At 37.4% G+C, this 22,042-nt stretch overlaps 2 protein-coding genes and 6 non-coding genes across 18 annotated transcripts in view; 1 reads left to right on the top strand and 7 right to left on the bottom strand.

Moving 5' to 3' along the window:
- LOC125225041 (myocyte-specific enhancer factor 2) overlaps positions 1 to 13,331 on the top strand; it is an 82,947-nt gene extending 69,616 nt beyond the window's left edge. For 2 of the 11 annotated variants that reach the window (XM_048128532.1, XM_048128533.1), the window contains 5 exons: positions 674 to 977; positions 1,420 to 1,658; positions 2,265 to 2,389; positions 8,463 to 8,653; positions 9,251 to 13,331. In XM_048128532.1, the coding sequence (XP_047984489.1) occupies positions 674 to 977; positions 1,420 to 1,658; positions 2,265 to 2,389; positions 8,463 to 8,653; positions 9,251 to 9,381 (990 nt within the window). In that variant the 3' untranslated portion in view covers positions 9,382 to 13,331. The remainder of the gene's footprint in view (positions 1 to 673; positions 978 to 1,419; positions 1,659 to 2,264; positions 2,390 to 8,462; positions 8,654 to 9,250) is intronic. The other 9 variants (XM_048128536.1, XM_048128534.1, XM_048128537.1 and 6 more) reach the window with 9 other exon arrangements.
- On the bottom strand, positions 3,601 to 3,672 carry Trnah-gug. The gene has a single exon. It is a non-coding gene; the product is annotated as a tRNA-His (tRNA).
- On the bottom strand, positions 4,503 to 4,574 carry Trnah-gug. Its single transcript has one exon. It is a non-coding gene; the product is annotated as a tRNA-His (tRNA).
- On the bottom strand, positions 5,025 to 5,096 carry Trnah-gug. Its single transcript has one exon. It is a non-coding gene; the product is annotated as a tRNA-His (tRNA).
- Positions 5,567 to 5,638, bottom strand: Trnah-gug. Its single transcript has one exon. It is a non-coding gene; the product is annotated as a tRNA-His (tRNA).
- On the bottom strand, positions 6,076 to 6,147 carry Trnah-gug. The gene has a single exon. It is a non-coding gene; the product is annotated as a tRNA-His (tRNA).
- Positions 7,477 to 7,548, bottom strand: Trnah-gug. The gene has a single exon. It is a non-coding gene; the product is annotated as a tRNA-His (tRNA).
- Positions 13,332 to 13,494: 163 nt separating the features above from the next.
- LOC125225495 (ionotropic receptor 21a) lies at positions 13,495 to 21,884 on the bottom strand. Its single transcript, XM_048129237.1, has 9 exons — positions 21,159 to 21,884; positions 20,506 to 20,702; positions 20,058 to 20,189; positions 19,439 to 19,600; positions 18,966 to 19,207; positions 17,832 to 17,972; positions 17,196 to 17,397; positions 15,105 to 15,303; positions 13,495 to 14,055 (listed from the first exon to the last, which is right to left on the bottom strand). Exons 1-9 carry the CDS (start codon positions 21,882 to 21,884, stop codon positions 13,495 to 13,497), a joined length of 2,562 nt encoding a protein of 853 aa, XP_047985194.1.
- Between the last annotated feature and the right edge of the window lie 158 nt (positions 21,885 to 22,042).

Raw genomic sequence — 22,042 nt, 5'->3', positions numbered from 1 at the left:
ATAAAGTACGGCGTCATCTGTGTGCCAGTGATCGCAATGCAATGTCCATGCAAAATGACTTACCCCTTAACCGCGTGCTTATACTTACACAAACCTAATGCAATTAATACACCAGTAGATCCCCAGTAGACCGAGTACCGTAATATTTTAAATCCCCCCAAAGATTAAAGGTATAAGATTACAGCTAGATAAACACCGAGTCCCAACAGCATGCGCGTAACATCCTGTCAAACCCCAACCAGACACCAGTTTATACATACTAACATTTTATAACATGACTAGATACCCAAAATATTTATGTTATTTTTTCCTTGTACAGCATGGGTTTTATAAATATTTTTGTGTTTACTGGAGCTAACCGGCCGCTACCTGGCTCGAGGGTGAAGTCAGTTGCATCATTGCATTCGACACTACACACAAATGTACGCTAAAAAGTTTCACAAATTTACTTAGTAATACCGCTTTGTAGAATATTGAAGCACTTTTTGATTTTAACCCTCCACTACATACGATATTAGTAACAATATTTAAAGATTTTTTCAGATGTAACATTAATTACGAAGACTAATAGTGTGTAACGAGGGTGTCTTAATGCATGGCTTATTTAATCAGTTAGCAGAATAATACTTTTGGCTCGTCAAGCCACCTGAGCTGGTTTCGCTGACACTTGCAGGCACTAACGAAGAAAGAGCATAAGAACGGAGTGATGTCACCGGATAGTCCCGAAGTTCCCGAATCTGAATACAACCTGACGCCCCGGACCGAAGCCAAATACTCGAAAATCGATGAGGAATTCCAAATCATGATGCAAAGGAACCAGTTGAACGGGAGTCGTGTGGGCGTGGGAGTTACCGGGAGCAACTACAACCTGCCTGTGAGCGTGCCCGTCGGGAGCTACGAACAGTCTCTGTTGCAAGCTAGTCCTCAAATGCATACCTCTATCAGTCCACGGCCATCGTCTTCGGAAACCGATTCAGGTAATTATTCAACTGTATTTAAAATTGTTCCTAGTAGCTTCCATTATTTGCTTTTGACATGGATAGGCGAATGGCAGAAACTTGCAACATAAACTAATAGAGTTAATAGGTGACATTCATTTTGCCACTGACAAATGCTTTGGGAAGTACCTGGATCCCCTGGATCTGACCTGTCTCAAGACCGATATTTAAACATTGTGATATTTATTTTGGTCCTGCTTTACAACGCTCCTATTCAAACTAGCAGCAACTGATTTGTTATATTATGCATTGGTTTCTTACCATATTCCATAGAAAAAGAGAGGAGGAGGTCTTTGCCCAGCAGTGGGATACAGTGGGAGCTGTAAATATTAAATAATTCTTACCATGTGTTCAAATCAATACCTTTTGGATACTTGACTAAAACTATTCTTCATCTGACCCATTCACTTGTTTCTTCCAGTATACCCAAGCGGCGGAATGCTCGAGATGTCCAACGGCTACCCCGGCTCGGGGTCCCCGCTGGGGGCGGGCTGCACGCCCTCCCCCTCCCCCGGGCCCGCGCCGTCCCCCCACCGGCACCCGCACAAGCCGCACGCGCACGCGCCGCCGCCGCACCACTCGCCGAGGCATAACAACCTGCGCGTCGTCATACCGAACTCGATGCCGCCGCCTCAGGAAGATATATCGTATTCTGGCGAAGTGAGTACATATTTTATTTAGATGTTTATAAATCATCAGCATTCGCTTGCCCTTACCTATCCCAATTGTGGTTGGCGCAGCTTTTCCTTCCATACCTCCTTATCGGAAGTCATCTCATCCTTCACTTGCATTCATTTCATATCATCTCTCACACAGTCCATCCACCTTTTCTTCGGCTTTCCTCTCCCGCTTCCTCTTATAAGTTATAGATATAGACCTGTACTTATATGGGAATATCCATTTTACAACTTTCATATGAAGATTTTTGCCAGAATTTTTATAAAATCGTCAAAATCATTGAAACAGTTTTAGGATTAGTAAAATGAAATTTTTGTACCTACTGTACCTAGTCAAATGTTGGTTCAAATAGAACTTGTATGTTTCCAAATTTTGGTTCCTAGTTATCAAAAAAGTAACTAGCTTTTAAGTTTAGTATTAGTTTCTTATATAAGTATGTAAAAAGTTACAAATTTTACATCATATTTAGAAAATAACTCCCAAAGTGAAACGATTGAATGAGAAATTATTCGCTATCTGCGTAACTGCTGCGGCACCAAACTAGTACTATTAACAGTATGTCAACAGAATTCTTGTCCCTCTTTCCAGACACCATTAAGCTACTCAGGACTCGGCAACTTCGGACCACAGGACTTCAGCATGAGCTCGGACATGGGAATCGGACTATCGTGGGGCGCGCACCACCTACAGACACTACAGCACAACAGGTACATGTCTGTGCATAATTTTCATTCCTAATTATTCGCTTGTAAACATACAATGACCACAGAGAAATGTTGCTGCTGATTAATAATGTTGCAGATGCTTTGATGCGGTGACAGTTCAATGTAGTATGCAGAAGGGTGGGTCATTTTTAGTTTTTTTTTTTTTTTCCTAGTGGGGCACCGTCACAAAAAGGTGCCACTTTACTGCTTAAAAAAAGCGTACATTTTTTTTTTGCCTCCTGATTTCAGTTGAAGTTTTCGTATTTTGTATGGAGTAGGGTAAAGAAGGTTTAAATTTTTGAGGTTTTACCTTCATTTATTTTCTTTGAACCATGCATGCTCTTACGATGCCAATAATGGTATATATTAATAGCAAAATGTTAAATTAAAAGACAATACTTACATATACTCCGCACACCACACAAAATGTACAAAAAAATATATGAAAACTTCAAAGTGGATCCGGAGGCAGAAGATTAATTCCAATTGTAAAATTATTTGAAACACTGTTTATTTGCATCAGTTTGCAAGTTTTTGTAACTGTGCCACATGAAAATATAATACTTTTTTTTTTCTCCATACAGGAGTGACCCACCCTTTGCAGAATATAGTTTTAATGAAATTCTCGTAGTAGGCGCGTAGTCATATTTTCTGGTCAGGCTATAACTGGGGATTGGTGGAGAAGAAATTATCCTGCCACTGCAATATCATGATTTCGTTGTCGTTCAGCCCTTAATTAGTAAGAGTAACAACGAAACATGTGTTTTTACTTATGCTCTGCCTGGAAATACTGGCGTGAATTTATGTTTGTGCTGATATATAATTATGTATCTGTATATGACACGTGTGTCAGCCACCTTTTATAGTATTTTTCTTTGTGGTCCTTGTATTACCTATAAAGTTTTTCTTGAATCACTTAATCCAATAAGCTAGAATAGGTATTTAAATGCTTGCTAATCTTGCTATAAGTAGGGGCATAGTATGCGTTTTTCGTAGACGATTCCGGGGGTCTATTTTTCGAATGATAATAGACTAAGTAATATTAAGTAATAATTATTATTGCTTTACAAACTGTGAAACTGTACCTCGATGTGTGCCTGATGCCATGGCGAGTATGTTGTTATTAAGACTAATATTTTTTGAGAAACAGGCCCCAGCAGTTTTACCATTTATAACTTTATTACAAAAAAAAGTATGCTCCGCCGCGACAGTGTCACCACTGCCGTGACCAGGATTCGAACCTGGGTTACTACGGCCACAACGTAGGGTCCTAACCACTAGACGATCACGGCTACCGGAGCTGTTGCTAAACATGCGAATTTAAGGCTCGCATTTGCTACATTATTATTTTTCTTGTAAGAAAAATGTTCGAAGTGACCATAAGCAAGAAACTTATATGATCTTTTGAACCTATGACAATACGCGCCAGTATTTAATGAACTGTAAGTCTTCACCAATTCTTTTAAAACTCAGCTGAAATTGAAATGGTCAGTTGTCGAATTGCAACTAACTTTTTTATTATTATTGGTCTCGCTTGATCGCTCACAACAATCAAAGTTCATGTGGCCAAGTGCAGTTAATACTTTGAGGGAGAATTCAGAGATGGCGTTAATCAACAAACCTAATTTACCTGAAGAATAATTCTATGTTTTTACCATCACGGAAACCATAATTTATTATTATCATCGCATGACCACTCTGTTTATTTTTGCTAAAGCTAAACTAGATACAAAATTTTGCAACATTTTTAAATTTCCAATGCATGAACCATATAGATAATGTCATCAAGATATTAAACATCATACTTCTAGTTCAAATCATTATTTACTAGTATTTAAGATACTGATCAAAAGTATTGTAGAGAAGATCAGCTCTTTTACTTTAGAATTTTAATATTACATTTAGTTACTGTTTAGTATTTTGTAGTCAATAAACCCTGTGTATGTAGTTAATTGTAGATTTTATTAGTATAGAAAAGAAACAAAAAAATACCCACGGAAAATAAATCGATGCCTCAAAAAAATAGAAACCACAAATTTTAGTTAGTAACAAAGGATTTATATTGTTTGGGCAGTTTAATTTTTTTTATAAAAATAAAGCTTCGCCGAGACAGTGTTATCACTGCCGTGACCAGGATTCGAACCTGGGTTACTACGGCCACAACGTAGGGTCCTAACCACTAGACGATCACGGCTACCGGAGCTGTTGACTGTGCCAACGAAATTATTGGTTTCTTCATAAAGTGAATGGATTACACACACTTGCGCAAAAGCATTTGCATTGTTAGTATTAATTATGATTTCAAGAGGGCGTGGCAATGATTATAATATTTGCTGTGCAAATAATATCATAGCTTTTACTACCTATTTGCGTTGAATTTTATATTTGTAAAAATAGCTTAACATGAGGATTAAAAAAAAATGCTATACAAAAATGGGGTATGATGAAACTGTAGCTTCACTAGATTTGATGCTGTTTTTGTATGCCATATGAATAAAATAATTTCGTAGGATCTTTTGGTAGAATTTATGACGGAAGGGGAACTGAAAATTTAATGAAAATTCCACATTTTCTTGGTTTTACTACCCTACTGTAACTATATTTTGAAATAAAAAATAAAGCTCCGCCGCAACAGTGTCATCACTGCCGTGACCAGGATTCGAACCTGGGTTACTACGGCCACAACGTAGGGTCCTAACCACTAGACGATCACGGCTACCGGAGCTGCTGGCGGTGGCAACGAAATTATTGATATCTTTATAAAGTGAATGGATTTTTGTTGTAACCACTTGCGCAAGAGCATTGGCCACTTTACAGTAGTATAATTGTGAATAATATGATCGCCAGAGGGCGTGTCACTTTATGTTTGTTGTCCATTATATGTAAGTCCAGCTTAGCATTAGGCATTGAAAAAATACAGATACAAAAATGGAACATAATAAATCTGTTGCTTCACTTGATTTGATGCTTCATAACGCTAAACGGCTTTTCCAGTTTCCAGTTAAAAGAAATATACTTTTTAGCTTAGTTGACTCTGAATTGACTCACGCATCGAATACCATCTTGGTCTAATTTATGATGCTTTGCAAATTAAATAGAATCTTGGTCCGACTCCATTAAATTAGCGACAGCAATATTTATATTTTTATTAATAAAAAATTTGCTCCACCGAGACAGTGTCACCACTGCCGTGACCAGGATTCGAACCTGGGTTACTACGGCCACAACGTAGGGTCCTAACCACTAGACGATCACGGCTACCGGAGCTGCTGGCGGTGGCAACGAAATTATTGATATCTTTATAAAGTGAATGGATTTTGTTGTAAACACTTGCGCAAGAGCATTGGCCACTTTACAGTAGTATAATTGTGAATATTATGATCGCCAGAGGGCGTGTGACTTTGTTTGTTGTCCATTGCAAAAATACAGATACAAAAATGGAACATAATAAATCTGTTGCTTCACTAGATTTGATGCTTCATAACGCTAAACGGCTTTTCCAGTTTCCAGTTAAAAGAAATAGACTTTTTAGCTTAGTTGACTCTGAATTGACGCACGCATCGAATACCATTTTTGTCTAATTTATGATGCTTTGCAAATTAAATAGAATCTTGGTCCGACTCCATTAAATTAGCGACAGCAATATTTATATTTTTATTAATAAAAAATTTGCTCCACCGAGACAGTGTCACCACTGCCGTGACCAGGATTCTAACCTGGGTTACTACGGCCACAACGTAGGGTCCTAACCACTAGACGATCACGGCTACCGGAGCAGTTGCTTTAGTTGCAAATGTAAAGCTTGCATTCACAACATTACCATCATTGGAAGAATAATGTTATAAATAACTGAAAGGGTTAGCTACATAAGTTAAGCTACATAAGTTTTTTGTCACCTGTATAAAAAGTACCAGTAATACTGAACTGCCTCACCCCCCTCTATTCTACCAAAACTGGGTGACAAAGGGAAAGGCTGTCTTAAAGAAATTAAACTGGTCACCTGCCGAATTCCAAACCGGAGCACTTTCATTTTTATTTTATTCGTTACACTTGAATGCTCACTACGCTCGTCGCAGATGCTGATGCTGTTAGTGATATAAGTTACTATTCAGAGATGGCGTGGTTAACCAAAACAAATTTAAAATACCCATGTGTATTCAAATTTATAATTTCAATGCATTTTTTTTTCTAAATACTTTTTATAGAGGTTAACCTCTAGTAGTAATTTATCAGGCAGTAATAGAACTAAGTTGAATATTTGGCTGAATTTATCTATTTTTTAACCCAAAATTAAAGCTCCGCCGAGACAGCTGTGTTACCAACTTTACCAGGATTCGAATCTGCCACAACGTAGGGGCCTAACCATTAAACGCTCACGGCTACCGGAGCTTGTTCACTTGTACCAAAATTTGTTAGTTGTAAAAAATTATCCCGAATTATTGAGAACCTCCTCCTTTTTTGAAGTCGGTTAGAAGGACCGGTTGACCTCGCCTCTCTCACTATTAAAATATGTCGATAGAGGGGTTATAACCGCAAAAGTCTTAGTGACAATTTGGCTGCTTTGCGCTGGTTTACTCTTGTGTCAAACCAGTTTCAATAGCATGATGATTGTATCATAACACTTGTCCTTATTGAATGCCAAGATCATCTAGCGACAAGCTATGAGTACCTAATATGTCAGAAGTAAAGAATTTAAACATGGGTTGTCACAATAGTATTCTTTATCTTGTGGGAATAAACTATCACATTATTGTTTGTACCTATACAAATCTAATTTTAGACAATTTCGTTTCTCAAAAACGATAAGTACGTATAAGTCAATATAATATTCTTATTTTTGCATCATCAAAGCTAAATTACGTTCACATAATCACATAATATTCACGTCAGGCCAATCATTTGGTATCAAGCTTACAATAATAATTGTACGGCAATGTTATAAAAGTATCAACTAATTTACGTTGTTTTCATCCAAAATGGTGGTTTGCAAATTCACCTAAGTAGGTTTAGCTGTTTATTAAATGATAAAAATTGTTTTTGGACAATTTAATTTTAGTTTTCTAAAAATTATGTCTCCGCCGCGACAGTGTCACCACTGCCGTGACCAGGATTCGAACCTGGGTTACTACGGCCACAACGTAGGGTCCTAACCACTAGACGATCACGGCTACCGGAGAACTTGATACACCCGACGAAAACAACGCTTGCATTCAGACAATTATCTTTATCGGCCGACTTCGATAAAGCTACCCTGCCCCCCTCGCTCGTATAAGAACAGGGCGTCAAAGGGGGTCACGGGAGCAACTGAAGGTGTTACCAAATTGCGATGTAGATCACTTTCGCTTTAAACGGTTGCGCATGAGTGCCCTCGTGATAATTGCACGCCCACATGCAGAGGTTATCAGTAAATGCGGGCTAATTTGTATCGTTCGATTGTTCCAATTAAAAAAGACTTTACAGAAAAACGAATTGGGTCATGTGGGCACCGGAATCGTCAATGAAAACATGCAATTTATTACCTACTTTTATTAATTGATGCTTATTTATTATGCATGTCGGTAAACGCTTTTTTTACGCTTTATGGAAATCCATTTAATAAAATTAAAGTAAATGTGATAAAAGCTTGACACACTCTTTTATCAAATTGACCTACTTGAATGTACATTGAATTATATCGAAGGGAAGTTCCCTTTTTATTGTTATCTGAATGTAACTGTCACTCTATTGATTAGTACTTTTGAAAATATTTTTTATTGCATTTTATTGTTGTCACGGTTATTAATACCAATAAACTTAATACCTACTTAAAGATCCAATCACTATAATGTTACACCTATGTGGGCTACCTGTAGACTCTAAGCCTTGAGTTTTTTCTACTCTTATCGTGCCTCAGGGATGTACCCTTTTGAACCTACGATAATCGATATGAATGGTTAATATCACCAACGATTAAACAATAAGTACCTACTCATGTCACTCCTACTGAGATTCTCAAAAGTTTTTTTTTTTCAACTATAGTGTCCCTTAGTTTTAAATGTGAGTCCAACACACCATCTATAACTCCCGTCTCTTCTATCCGCAGTAGCAGCTTGCCAGTGATCGGCGGAGGGGGCACCCCGCCGCCCGCGGCGTCGCCTAGCAACGTGAAGATCAAGGCCGAGCCCGTGTCGCCCCCCCGCGCGCCCGACCACCTGCACCGCGCGCCGCCCGCGCCCGCGCCGCCCGCGCACCTCTCCGGAGTCATTGATGGTGTGTACTCTAAACCTAATAGAGGTAACTTTGAGTTAAATATTTCGATCATGGCTTTTCATCGCTTGACGCATCGGTTGGGACGTTCATTGTTGCTGTACATTCGAATGTTTTGCTAATGATATTATTGTTCGTTTATCCTTTCTTCTGGGCTTGTCAAAAATGTGTAATTAAATAGTACCTAACATTGAAGTTAAGAAATAAGTTGCTGATTGCGCTAATACCAGGGAGGCAAGCATGGTTGCGCGATAATTGATATAACATCACGCCGTCCCTTTGGCACCCCACGCAAGCCACGGCGTAAGTGCGACAGGGACGGCCTGATGTTTTATCGTTTATCACGCGACCATGCTATGTCTCGCCCCAGACGAAAGTTTAATTAATAGTTAGAAGATGGCCCAATTTAACGTCATTAAATTTAAACATGAATTGAAACTGAAATAATCCATCATAAGCGCCCCTGTTGCCTTTCAATTTTCTGTAGATTACTCATATAAATTATGTTCAACAAAATTTCGCAGAAGAATAACTCAATGTCTTAATTTTGTAACATAGGTACCATAATTTTAACATACATTGAAACTAATGCCAAATAACTAACCATGACGTTTAATTCAACAGGTCTTTCATACATTCCAGGTTCAGTAACGTCAAGTAACATGGGCTCGCCCGGGCAGGACATGCGGCATGTCCCGCTGGATTACGAGCAGCCCCACACCAAGCGGCCGCGGATCGAGGGCTGGGCCACATAGCCCGCCTACGAGGCCTTCGGGTCATACTCGAGGCCCCTGCACCCGCACTGCTAGGCCCCCGGGCCCCGCCACCGCCACCCGCCATGGTGCTCGTTGTGCTAACCATCCAAAAGTCTGGATCGCAAGGTGCAAGAATTAATGGTACTCACAATTTTGGCACGGTACGCGGTACGAACTAATCTCATATCAAACGAATTTTAACAAGTTCAAATCGTTGAGATTTCTTTGTTACGATTTCTATAGGAATCGATGTGTAATAATTAAATGTTCGATCACAACCCTTATAGTTAATGTAATTCATAATGCACGAGCGAGTACACACATAATTGTTAAGATTTGGACAGCGTTCGGAAACATCGCGACTCGCCTGTTGTAACGATAAATCTTAATGTCGTATTTTTTGTACTTAGCGACCAAAGAATTAAAGTGTAGGTCTCGGATTTGCATAATATCTTGACCGCATGTTTCCGAACGGAGCTCAAGTGTTGAAGCATAGCTGCAACCTTTCAATGTTATACCGATCAATGTTACATGTAAGTACGTAGATAGATTCTATTCCCCTGTACATAAATAACATTAAATGTGCAATCCGTGCCATTGTCTGTTTAGCTTAAAATTAGTCAATTTAAAATCAGTGACTTTGTAATAGGAACCAGAGTTGAAGAGTGGAGGAACTAAACGCGGTTTGCGGAGTGTAGTGCGCGATAAGACACTTAGTGTACTAGTGAGTGGAACACTAAATCGACTGTTGACTTTTTGTGTTAGTGTTTTAAAAAGTTTTTTGTGCCATTTTAAAATTATTATTATAGTGTGACATCCGAACTTTGAATCTTGTAAATTAAGTAAGCGTAGTGTCATCACAGAAGATAATAAATTGTATATTGTAAAATCTACTTTATCTATTGAGATATTTATACATGGAAAACATAATGATATTTACATAATATGTATACACGTCCCGTTAGGAACGAATGTTACGTAAGTAGGTAATGTTAGCTAGAGTCGAGTATATAAAGGTACCACACAAAGCTTTAAAATTTCTTATGAATACACTCGCACTTTTATGCACTTGTAATTAAACAAACACAGTAAATATATGGATATAACACAGATTTGTAACAATTCTAGTGACATACGCAATGTATTTTTTAAAGATTTTATTTCTGAACCATAAGTATTTTGTTTCTCTCGGGCAAGATTTCTAAACATTTTAATCAGAATTTTATTCTTTGTGCGGGTTTCTAATTTTCAGACCAAAATTTTATCGAGTCAATTTTATGAACTTATCATAACCATTTTAATATAATTAATATACTGTAGTTGATGTTTTGATTCCATACATAAATGATAAAAATCAATGTTAAAATTATGAACAATTCAGTGGACTTTCAGAGAATTTTATTTCAGGCAAAATTAAGACGTTGAAATGTTTTTACTCGTAGGTCTTTCCTTTTTGTGTCCATTATTCCTAAGTACCCTATGTATTTTACATGGAATCAAAATATTAACTAAATAACTTGTTATGTATATTGAAATTGTATTAGTGGGTATCGTCAGTGACTAAAGGAAACAGCAAGGTTGTTGTTAGAACATGTTTTCTTTTGTTAATGTGATCTGAAGTTTTTTATGCTACTTAATTTAATTTAACAAATTGTAGTAGTAGTAGCTATGAACAAATGGAGAAGGATAAACGGATCTTTGATGTTATAGATGCGAACACAATTATAATTAATGGATAATGTTAAGATACTTTTCACTGAACTAAATATTTTGGTACAGCACTTTATTACACAGTCCGCCCTATTGTAGATAGATGTTACTAAATGTGTCTGGTGGGTGAAGTAATCGTTGATCTTTGTAATCGTCCATCGACTCCTAGCATAGACTCATCGCCACGGTCCTCTCGCCTCTGTCCAGGGATCCTTCGCTCCTACCCTCGATCGTCTCACTGTAGATGCCTTACTCACAGTGCCTAAATGTACCACATTTTTACCATTTTGTACCAAATTTGTATGATACGATAGCATTTATGCTTCAATATTTTTCACATCCTGGTAATTGTAAGTCTTTTAAGAAAATGTTGAATTTTATGAATGTAGTGTAAAGATCGGTGTTCACTGTACCCTCTGATGTACATAGAGCTCTCGGTCGCTGTTGGACTATCGCTAACTTATTGACACAGTCAAACTGTTATGGAAGGTAAGGGACGTTGTGATTGTAACTGTATAAAATACTGTAAGTAAAGACCCAAAGCAACATTGATGTTAACGATCCTTAGAGTAATCCTTCAAATCACAATAACAAAATGTTAATGTGTAGTTGTTAAATTTGTACAGGGATGTAATCAGTTTTGGCGTTCAAAAGTCTGAACACATAAGAAATGTATTTTCGCATTGTAAATGAATATACACGATTAGTATTTAACGAAGTAATATTTTAATACCGGAGCATAATGAATGTTGACCTGTAGGTAAGGCCATTCGTGTACGCCTCGTGTAATGTTAGTGTTGTCGACGTGGTAAGAACACTGTTGCTCTCCTCTTCCGTCAGATTCTACATTATGTTCACCGAATTGATCTGGATCGTTCGTTCCTAAAACGTTCCTTTATCTGATGTTGATGTGCTTTGTTGGTTAAAATTTGCTCAATCAATTGATGGTGAAGCTAAATTTTCATTAAAAAATCTGACTGTTATCCGACCCTTGACGTAAAGTTTGTGTTGTTGTATTCCCTAGCGTGTGATTTATACATGTTACTGCAAATTTTATTGTAGTACTTAAATATTTGTTGCATTCTCGACATTCAGGAGAATTAGTTATTATCACAAGTATATACAGAAGTCACGCACTGTGGTGTTACCTAAATACCTATCATAATAATTGATGCACTGAACAAATTGTCCAATGATGATTATAACGTATATTAAAGTATGCAATACAGTCCGATGCTGACTTAGTGGTTATATTTGCACAAATAGAAATTATTACTTTGGTTAGGTCGATGGGAACGGCATATTAGTGAAGTTTTATTGGAAGTAGACCGTCGTAAGGTTTGCCCGCACGTCGCAACCTGCGGTTTCCATCGACCTGGCCGACGTGATGTTTCGAACGAAGCTGGTATTGGGAGCATTATTTCCGGGTTGTGAGGTTGCTATCGGAAATGCGTGCAAGATTATTGTTAATTAAATATTATATTATAGTATTTCTCTGAACGCACAACCTTGTTGCGCATTATTGTAAATGGTTTGCTTGGTTTGTTTTGTAGTTGTACCTACTTTTATGTATGTTTTACTTGTATATTCAACTGTGTGTCAATAGCAAAGAGCTTTCTTATCAGTTAACATATAGGATGTTCATTGCATTTAAAGAGAACGTAGTCATAAGTATAAAGTACGTATTCGAGACCAGGTTCTGGTTTCGCGGCAGTAGATATAATGGTCCTTACGTTGCCGACGTCTTTGCTATTGCTTCACAGCTAGTGACAACCCAGATAGGATATAGGAATATAATACATATCCTTAATAAATACTCAGTCGACTTCACATTAAGTCCTCCTTAACATCAGTTGTGCAATACATATGTATCAAAATGCTTAGGTAGGTATTAGGTATACTTTCGTTTGAATTTACAAAATAATGCAAACTCTGTTGTATTTTATCGATATTTTTACTGATAATGGGAGGGCGGTCCAGAGTTTCTGGACTGCCCTCGGGGATTTAAGTCATAGTTGTATAATTATTTTAAGATAAGGCCGGGCCAAATATTGCATTAATGTAGGTCTTACGGCGCCTTTATTTCTGTGTCGGGGCAGCCACCTCTGCCTTTGTATAAATCGTACGATGATAAACAACTCAGTGGAAGAATGAGATATTAATGTTTGTCGACAGTGTTAGAAAATTGTTATAAATTATTTTGATGACTGTTTGAAGGATAATAAAGAGTTGGATGTCAATTTACTGTTTAATTTATTATCACTATCCAGAGCAAGTCTTTATTTGACTTAAACAACAAGAAGTCATGAATTGTACCTTAATCATTAGTTCATTCCTACGGTGCTTAGGTACTTGTATTATTTTGATTGTTGTTCAAGTCAAATTAAGCCTAATATCTGCCACTTAATGGTCAGATAAATGATCACCAAAAGCTCCTTTGGAAGCAGTAGCCTCCCTTTGCTTATCCGTCAAAGGAATATTTCCAGATTTAATTCTTCGTCTCTTCTCATCCTTTTCAAAAATCTCTTGAACTTCTTTCTCAATATCAACAGAGCTTGACCTTCTTGAATCCCAGCCAGTAGATCCATGGAAATTGTCGTGGATTATAATGCTTTCCTTAGTAACGTTTATAATAGCTCCTTCCAAGCTGTCTCTAGAATCTTCACTATCGGGTCTCGGGTTAAGGCGGAACCTACTCTCAGCGCTATCTGAGATCACTTTTATTTCTGTATCAACGTCAGAGTTTGGTGTCTGTATCAGTTGTTCTCTGGAGTGAGCACTAGAGGGCGTGTCTTCCTTCTTTTGTGGTCGACATTTTCGGGAACAACCACCCATCCATTCGGAGATTAATGCGGTAGCTGCGAGGACGAAGCCAGCAGCCAGAAGGAGGAACATACCCTGGGTGTCTGCCAACGTTAGGCCCTTTTCTGCTATCACCCCTAGCTTCAATGAACCAGAACCTGCCTGCGGAAATAATAAAGTAAGACTAAAAGAAAACAAGTGTTACTCAGATTGTCTTACAGAGAAAATGGGGAAAAGATTAATTGAATTTTCCTCAATTATTTTCACTAATTCGTGGCAGACTGGATTAACGCGAAATCCTTCTTATTAAATTAATGATGTCTTATAAAGACTTAATTTTAGGACTTTTCATATTAAAGGTTATCGACTTATCACTTTGATATGGATGTTTTATGGATATTATCCATCAATATTATAACAATTTTGCCGCGGAGTTAAGATATAGCAAAATTAAAACATAGTTCTTTCATAAAATTCAACTGTGGTGTACATTTTCCATCGATCTAAAGAATACGAATTTACCTCCTCTAATAACAAATTAAATTATTTTCATATAAAATATTTAAATAATTATGTATTTTAAGTAACGGAGGACGCTGGTTCAATTCCAGCTCGGGACACTTGGAGGCCTCGGTCACTTTTTCTTTGTATATGACAGTTATTTCATGTTAATACGTACATATACAGAGTGCCCGGTAATTAATGGACAACATTTTAACCACCGAGAGGGCACCTTATACTGGTCCAGAAAATCGACTTTAAGGTTTAGTAAAAGTCGCCTGGTTTTCGAGATTTTCACACTTTTTAAAATTTTAATGGACAACCTTTTAACCACCAAGAGCGCACCTTATACTGGTCCAGAAAATCGACATTAAGGTTTAGCAAAAGTCCACTGGTTTTCGAGATTTTCACACTTTAAAATTTTAGGTAGTATTAAAATTTTTAAAAGTGTGAAAATGGACCAGTATAAGGTGCCCTCTTGGTGGTTAAAAGGTTTTCCATTAATTACCGAGCACCCGGTATATTTCGGTATTGGTTAAATAAATAAATAATGGATGCTGATACGCAATAATGTGTCATCCCACATGCATTTTGCAATAAGATCTCAACATAAAAATTTGACGATTAAAGTTGACATTTTATTGCAAAATTCCTGTGGGATAACACATTATTGCGTATCAGCATCCGTTTATTGTAGGTAATATACTTACAGATAAGAATTTTCCCGACGGCGTGCGCTGCATTTCCCATTTCACCTCATTCTCAATTTTATCAATAAGACCGCTCTGAAGAATTCTTGCGATATCTCCACTAAGCTTGGATGAGTACAGAGAATTATTGGGAAAGCTCAAAGATACTCCGAACGGTACAAAACATTCATTGGAGATATGAAGCTGGGCCTTTTTGCTTCTGAAAAGTGACACCGAAGTATTAATAGTTATTTGTTATACAAGGGGGCAAAGTTGTATTTTAACGCCGAGTGTGGAATTGAAAAACGAGCAAGTGAAAGGATTCTATAGTTGAACCACGAGCGAAGCGAGTGGTTCGAAAATAGAATCTTGAACTTGCGAGTTTTTTAACACACGAGAAGTAAAATACATTTGCACCCGAGTGTAACACAAAACTTTTCCCCTCACTATAGCGAGGAAACTACAACGCAAAAAATGCGTTTATCACTGCTTCCAGTAGTTCCACAGGTGGTAAATCATCTTTATTACTAGATTCACCTACTTTTATCAATTTTAAAGCAGTTAATTTGACTTTATTCAAGGTCAAATTAATTTACCCACTAGTGGATAAAATGCGTTTTTACCCGCTGTTATTAAAGGACAAAACACCTGTTTCCGAGCTAGTGAGGGGAAAAACAATATATACTTAAAACGATTTTTATCGGCTTGTCCATCCGTAGGTACAATAGTTATTTGTTATACAAGGGGGCAAAGTTGTATTTTAACGCCGAGTGTGGAATTGAAAAACGAGCAAGTGAAAGGATTCTATAGTTGAACCACGAGCGAAGCGAGTGGTTCGAGAATAGAATCCTGAACTTGCGAGTTTTTTAACACACGAGAAGTAAAATACATTTGCACCCGAGTGTAACACAAAACTTTTCCCCTTACTACAGCGAGGAAACTACAACGCAAAAAATGCGTTTATCACTGCTTTCAGTAGTTCCACAGGTGGTAAATCATCTTTATTACTAGATTCACCTACTTTTATCAATTTTAAAGCAGTTAATTTGACTTTATTCAAGGTCAAATTACTTTACCCACTAGTGGATAAAATGCGTTTTTACCCGCTGGTATTAAAGGACAAAACACGTGTTTCCGAGCGAGTGAGGGGAAAAATAAATATTGCCGGTAGCTCTTACGAGATCAATTTGGTCTTGCAAATTAGTTATTTTGTGCTATACCTATTGAGATTTTTTACAGACTGATAATTAAAGTAATACAACATTTAATATAAAATAACCTGACCACAAAATTAAAATTTTGAAAAAACCCCCGTCTGCGACATAGTAGACCGATTTTTATAAAACATGGCTAAGAACACTCCCGACTAACTCGGCTTTCAGATAAAAAAAAACTAAATCTAAATCGGTTCATCCGTTCGGGAGCTACGATGCCACAGACAGACACACACACAGACAGACAAACAGACAGACAGACAGACACGTCAAACTTATAACACCCCGTCGTTTTTGCGTCGGGGGTTGTAAAGTAATACAACACTTAATATATTATATTATAATTATAGGATACAGTCTTTCGGAACTTAAGTACCTATGTGCGAAATGTCATTTGATATTTGCCAGTCGCTTTTCGGTGAAGGAAAACATCGTGAGGGAACCAGGCTAATCCCAATATGGCCTAGTTACCCTTCGGGTTGGAAGGTCAAATGGCAGTCGATTTCGTAAAACTAGTGCCTACGCCAAATCTTGGGATTAGTTGTCAAATCGGACCCCAGGCTCCCATGAGCCGTGGCAATATGCCGAGATAACGCAAGGAGGATGATGGTGATACAGGATAGTAAATACTTTACTAGATTTTAAGTACGCTTTTGATCCCAAGTCTTATTTTTATTTACTTACTCGTACTTACTCAGAGTTCTACGAGCTGTAGGGCCCATTTAGATGGTACGAGAACTCGCATACGAGTTTTATTACATTGCGGTATTTGATGGCTGTGCAAAATTGTTTGTAACTTCAACATCCCGCAATGTTACCAAAATCGCATGCGAGTTCGCACGCCGTCTATATCAGGCCGTAACAGTCGACTCTTTTCAAATGTTCGTAGTTCACTTACTTTTTAGCTTCAGTAAAATTTGACTGTATGATGTATTCCAGTTCTGCCCTCGACCCCAAAAAGGCGAAGGGCAGCAAGAAAAACGTCTTTGTTGTATTCCTGATTCCTGAAGGGACGTCTCCTACCAGTTGCAATTTTTTGAGCAGTTTATTTGTTTTAGGATCCGAGGAGTTGAGGAACCATTTTTCCCAACCACCGTGATCTTAAATAAACATAACAAAATGACAAAATGTATAAGGAACTTAAAGACATAAATGAAGACGAGTGGTTTTTCAAAAAAGTTATTGAACACTTCAGGAAAATATCATGAAAAATAAGTTAATCAAAACATAAAAACTGTCAATTTAGAAATATTTCACAGTTCTGAAAACTTTTCAAGCCAACAAAATTACTCACAAAGTGAGGTGAACCAATCATCTGTAACCAATCTTTAATTACCTAAATAAAAATTGTGCTTTTAAAGTCTATGGAAAAATGTATATCCTGCTAGTACCACACAAAATTGTTCTAGTCCAAAGGAATAGCTAAACGACTGTGTAGCCGATAATCGTAGATATCTTAGAGACTAGACCATTTGTGGTCGTACTACAAACGTAATACGATGAAATCTACAAAAATAAATTGCTTTAAAGCTACCTAAAGTTCCAACTCGATAAAATCCATCCAATAATTGTTGAATGCTGTCAATCGTTTCCGGAAACACGGGCAAGGTGACGAAGGCTATAATAGAACCGGTGTAGCAACTTGTGATGATTATTGTGAACAACCAGTACCAACCTGAAATTAGTAACTGGTCATGTATTCGTAAACAAAAAATAGGCAATTATAAAACTCCACCGACAATTTTTTGGTACTGAGGTGCGCCACCCACATAAAAAGCAAGAAGAAAATCGATAATGTTTTTTGTACGAATGATTTCTCTCTTAAGCAGTGTACTTTCATTCTTATCCCAACTGCACATATGCACTTAACAACTGATTTAGTAGAGTCAGTAAAAGTAGCGAATCAAACAAAGCACTTCCGAAATAACTACCATTATACCGGGTGAAATAAAAAGGACCGTTTAAACTTTGCATAGTGACTTTTGAGGTCATAATGAACCACTTTTATTATGGGACTTCACTATATGCAAAGTTTGGACAGTCCTTTTTTTTTTCACCGTGTATAAAAAAAATTTAAGAAAAAAAAAACCGCCTTCCTTTGGGGTTCTGGTGATAAATACTTTCAAATGTTGGATTATGTTATCAATTCGTCTGTATATTTTTTAATGTTATGTGTGTGTGGGATATGGGTTAAATTGTGGCGTAGCCGGCGTAGGCGAGAGGCTGGCAACCTGTCACTGCAATGTCACAGTTTCGTTCGTGATTGTATGTATGTATGTATGTAAACATTAAAAAAAAATACAGACTAATTGAAAACCCCTTCCTTTGAGATTTGGAAGGCGGTTAAAAAGTAATTTAACTTTGACATTTCTGACCACGAACTGATCAGTGTGCGTAGCCGAATGTCCAAACGCTTCACGATTCGTTAACGATTCGTGAGCGTTTCGTGAAGCATTTGTGCATTCGGCTACGCACACTGATTTATCTATATTTAGAAACGTTATTCCGAACGTCAAATACTTTTCGAGCGTTGTTTCATCCGCTCCTATTGATAATGAATATATGCGCCCTACATGTGGTCTAGTGTTTGTCTTACCCCAACTAACTAACCACATACATTTTACAAAAAATTACTCCTAAACTAATTTCTTCCGCCATTCGCTCTTACCGATCAATAGCCTCGTTGTAATCTTCGTAGTTTTGCTCCAAGAGTTTTTCCCAACAAAAGTGAAACAGTTGGTAAACGTCCCAAAAACGTACCAAAACATATTCTCAACCTCACCACTGTTGTGAAGCAAGTGTTTTAATGTATGTTTATCTGAGAACGCTAAAGGGAAGATACCGAAGAGATACGTTAACGTTAGTGCCAGCCAGACAGTCCAGTGAAAAGGACCTAGAATTGCTCGATACCTGTGGAAAGTATAATATGCTGTAATTCAAATTCTTGATAAATCTGAACTTGTAACGAACGTGTAATTTAAGATTTTAATAGGTACCTTTTCAACACAGAATGTTTTAAATCACAGGCTCCTTACTCTTAATAATCACATTACCTATCTAATCCATAAAACGAACGATTAAACAATGACGTTGCCTCCTTTTAATCCAAAAATCCAAATAACTTTCTTATTTACATTTTACCTTGGTAGCGCTGTGGACATAAGAGTGACAAAGACGGCGCAATCAGATGAATGAGAGAAACTCATATCTGTATCTCTGGTTCTGTCACTTGTTAAATAAATTCCGGCAACCCCTATGTCGGCTCTGCCATTTGTGATTTCCTTCAGCACTGACTCGCCTGGTCTAAAACATTCAGAGGCAGTATTTATCTATAATTTGTAATACTTATTATTAAACCATATAATTATGGTGATGGAACTACTAATTATGTAGAGGTTGGTGATACCTCTCTGATAATGAAATATCGACTCCGTTTATCACGGCAGACCCTTCGATGCCTAAGGAAGATGCAATGACCTCACTTTTATAAGAAACTAGCATTTGCCGCGAGACAAAAAGTAGCCTATGTCACTCTCCATCCCTTGAACTGTCTCGACTTAAAAAATCACGCACATTCGTCGCTCCGTTTTGTCGTGAAAGACGGACAAACAAACAGACACACACACTTTCCCATTTATAATATTAGTATGGATATGGATAAGGGGTAGTGATGTGAGACTGAATTACTTCACGTGGGTGGGTAAAAAAGAGAAAAAGAAAGGTTTAGACTAAAATAAATTAATTAAAATGCTATTCGTACCCCAAATGTGGTTCTTGTGGTTCCTTTATTTCAATGGAAAAGTTGTTTCTTTGAGACAGCAGTGCGAGGAGCCTTATTTCAATACCATCCCACACCACTCTTGGGTTGCCGCCGTCGGCGTCCGTTTTTATACTGTATGAAACCAAATTCATTAGATTTTATTCATGAATTGGAATAAAACCGATATTTCACAAAAAAAATTACGAGTATACAACCTCGTTTTCGAACTATATGGAAACTGTCAACAAAAGAAGGAATAATAATTGTCACGTGAACTGTCAAGCAACAAAGTTTACTTAGTTAAAATTTAGATAAGTTTTACACCAAATATTTATTTTAGTTATCTTAGTTCGGGTAATTAGGAAAATTTGAGCGGCTATTTAAAAGTCATGTGTTATATCAACTTAGTCAGATTTCTTCAAAAGTTTTTGTATAAATAGTGTCTTACGTCCGGAAGACAAAAGGCGGTTGATTGGCCGCAGCCACCACAAACCGGTGCCCCGCATAGCCATCTGTCATCTTGCGAGGGAACAGGTTGACCTGTCTGGAGTATTTGCCGTGGGACCAAGAGGTAAGTACCACAGGCTGACTGGCACCAAGACCGTCGGTATACAGCTTGTGAGTGTAGAGAATGTAAGGCGCTTCCTGGATTAGAGAAGGTAAGAAAATATAATTATATTCATAGCTGCTTTTATTTTGAACACAGTTCCTTTGGTTATATATAATAGTCATGAAATGCTTTTAGGCGTATGTGACATGCTACCGAACGCCAATTTCACAAATGTTCGTTTATAATAGTAGAATAGCCAAATGCGCCAATTATAATAAGGTAACAATACCTTTACAATATCATCATCATATCTTCTATTTGTGTCCTTTAATTTAGAAAGATGAATTAGATGGATGGATGGATGGAAGGGTACGAGTATTACCCAAACAGACTATATTATAGGTAGTAGGTACTTCAGAAATAGCTACTTCTGAAGTACCTACTACCTGTAATATCTGTTTGCGTAATACCCTTTTCAATTTAAATAATTTCTGAAAGCTTTTTAAATAAACTTTAACACAATGTTACCGCCAAAAAATGTCTATACTTACTAATGTATCATCATCACCATCCTTAAAACTCTGCCCAATGACAATCAAATTAATAAACACCCTAGACTGCGGTCCAGCTAGAAACTCCTGGACAGCCCATTGCGAGGACCTGGCGACTATAACCACTTTGCTTTCCGCCTGCTTTCCCAGTATCTTAGCACTCTTAGTTACGTCAGACAAGAAAGCAATGAAATGTATACACTCTTTTGCAGCATGCACAAGTTTAGGCTCTGCTAATTCATTGTTCTCATTAATGTACCCATGGACATACGCTACTGGGAAGTCTTTAAGCAAGTTCTGAAATAAGTAGCTATCCTTTGACTTTACTTGACTGTCGTATAGAATAATAGGGATACAGTCATTTAGATACGTCATCGTTATATTGTGTATAAGACTTATCAAGGACGGGCTTTGATCGAAAGCCAAACTTTCGTTGATAAATCGTTCATTCCACATTTCTTCTCTGGTTTTTGGATGTCCATGAAATACTGGATCTATTGCTCTTTTTTGAGTTTTATTTCTTAACTCTTCATCATCGTTAATATTAAATTTCCTCCATTGGGCTTCTCTTTTATACAGATCGTGTTTATGTTTATAAGGTTTCAACTTGAATTCAGAAACTGATTTTACTGAAGAGGCTTGTGAAGGATAATATTCAATTTCTTGACTTAAAACGTAATGGAATAAAATATAATAGGTATATAACACTGTTATCAAAAACCTCATCGTGCTTAGTTGAGATGGTTCTGAAAGTAAGGGGTGTCGATGAAAGGCTTTTTATATGACTCGTTTCTGAACCTTGGTCAACAAAATGTCATCAGGCAGGTGTTATGATTGAAATTGAATTTTTGATGCCACGGGCCTTGGCAGTCACTGGCTTTGAC

This window comes from Leguminivora glycinivorella, chromosome 4, assembly GCF_023078275.1.
Source record: "Leguminivora glycinivorella isolate SPB_JAAS2020 chromosome 4, LegGlyc_1.1, whole genome shotgun sequence".
Taxonomy (NCBI): Eukaryota; Metazoa; Arthropoda; class Insecta; order Lepidoptera; family Tortricidae; genus Leguminivora; species Leguminivora glycinivorella.
Note: the sequence above shows the minus strand (reverse complement) of the source record. Positions and strands in the feature narration are given on the sequence as shown.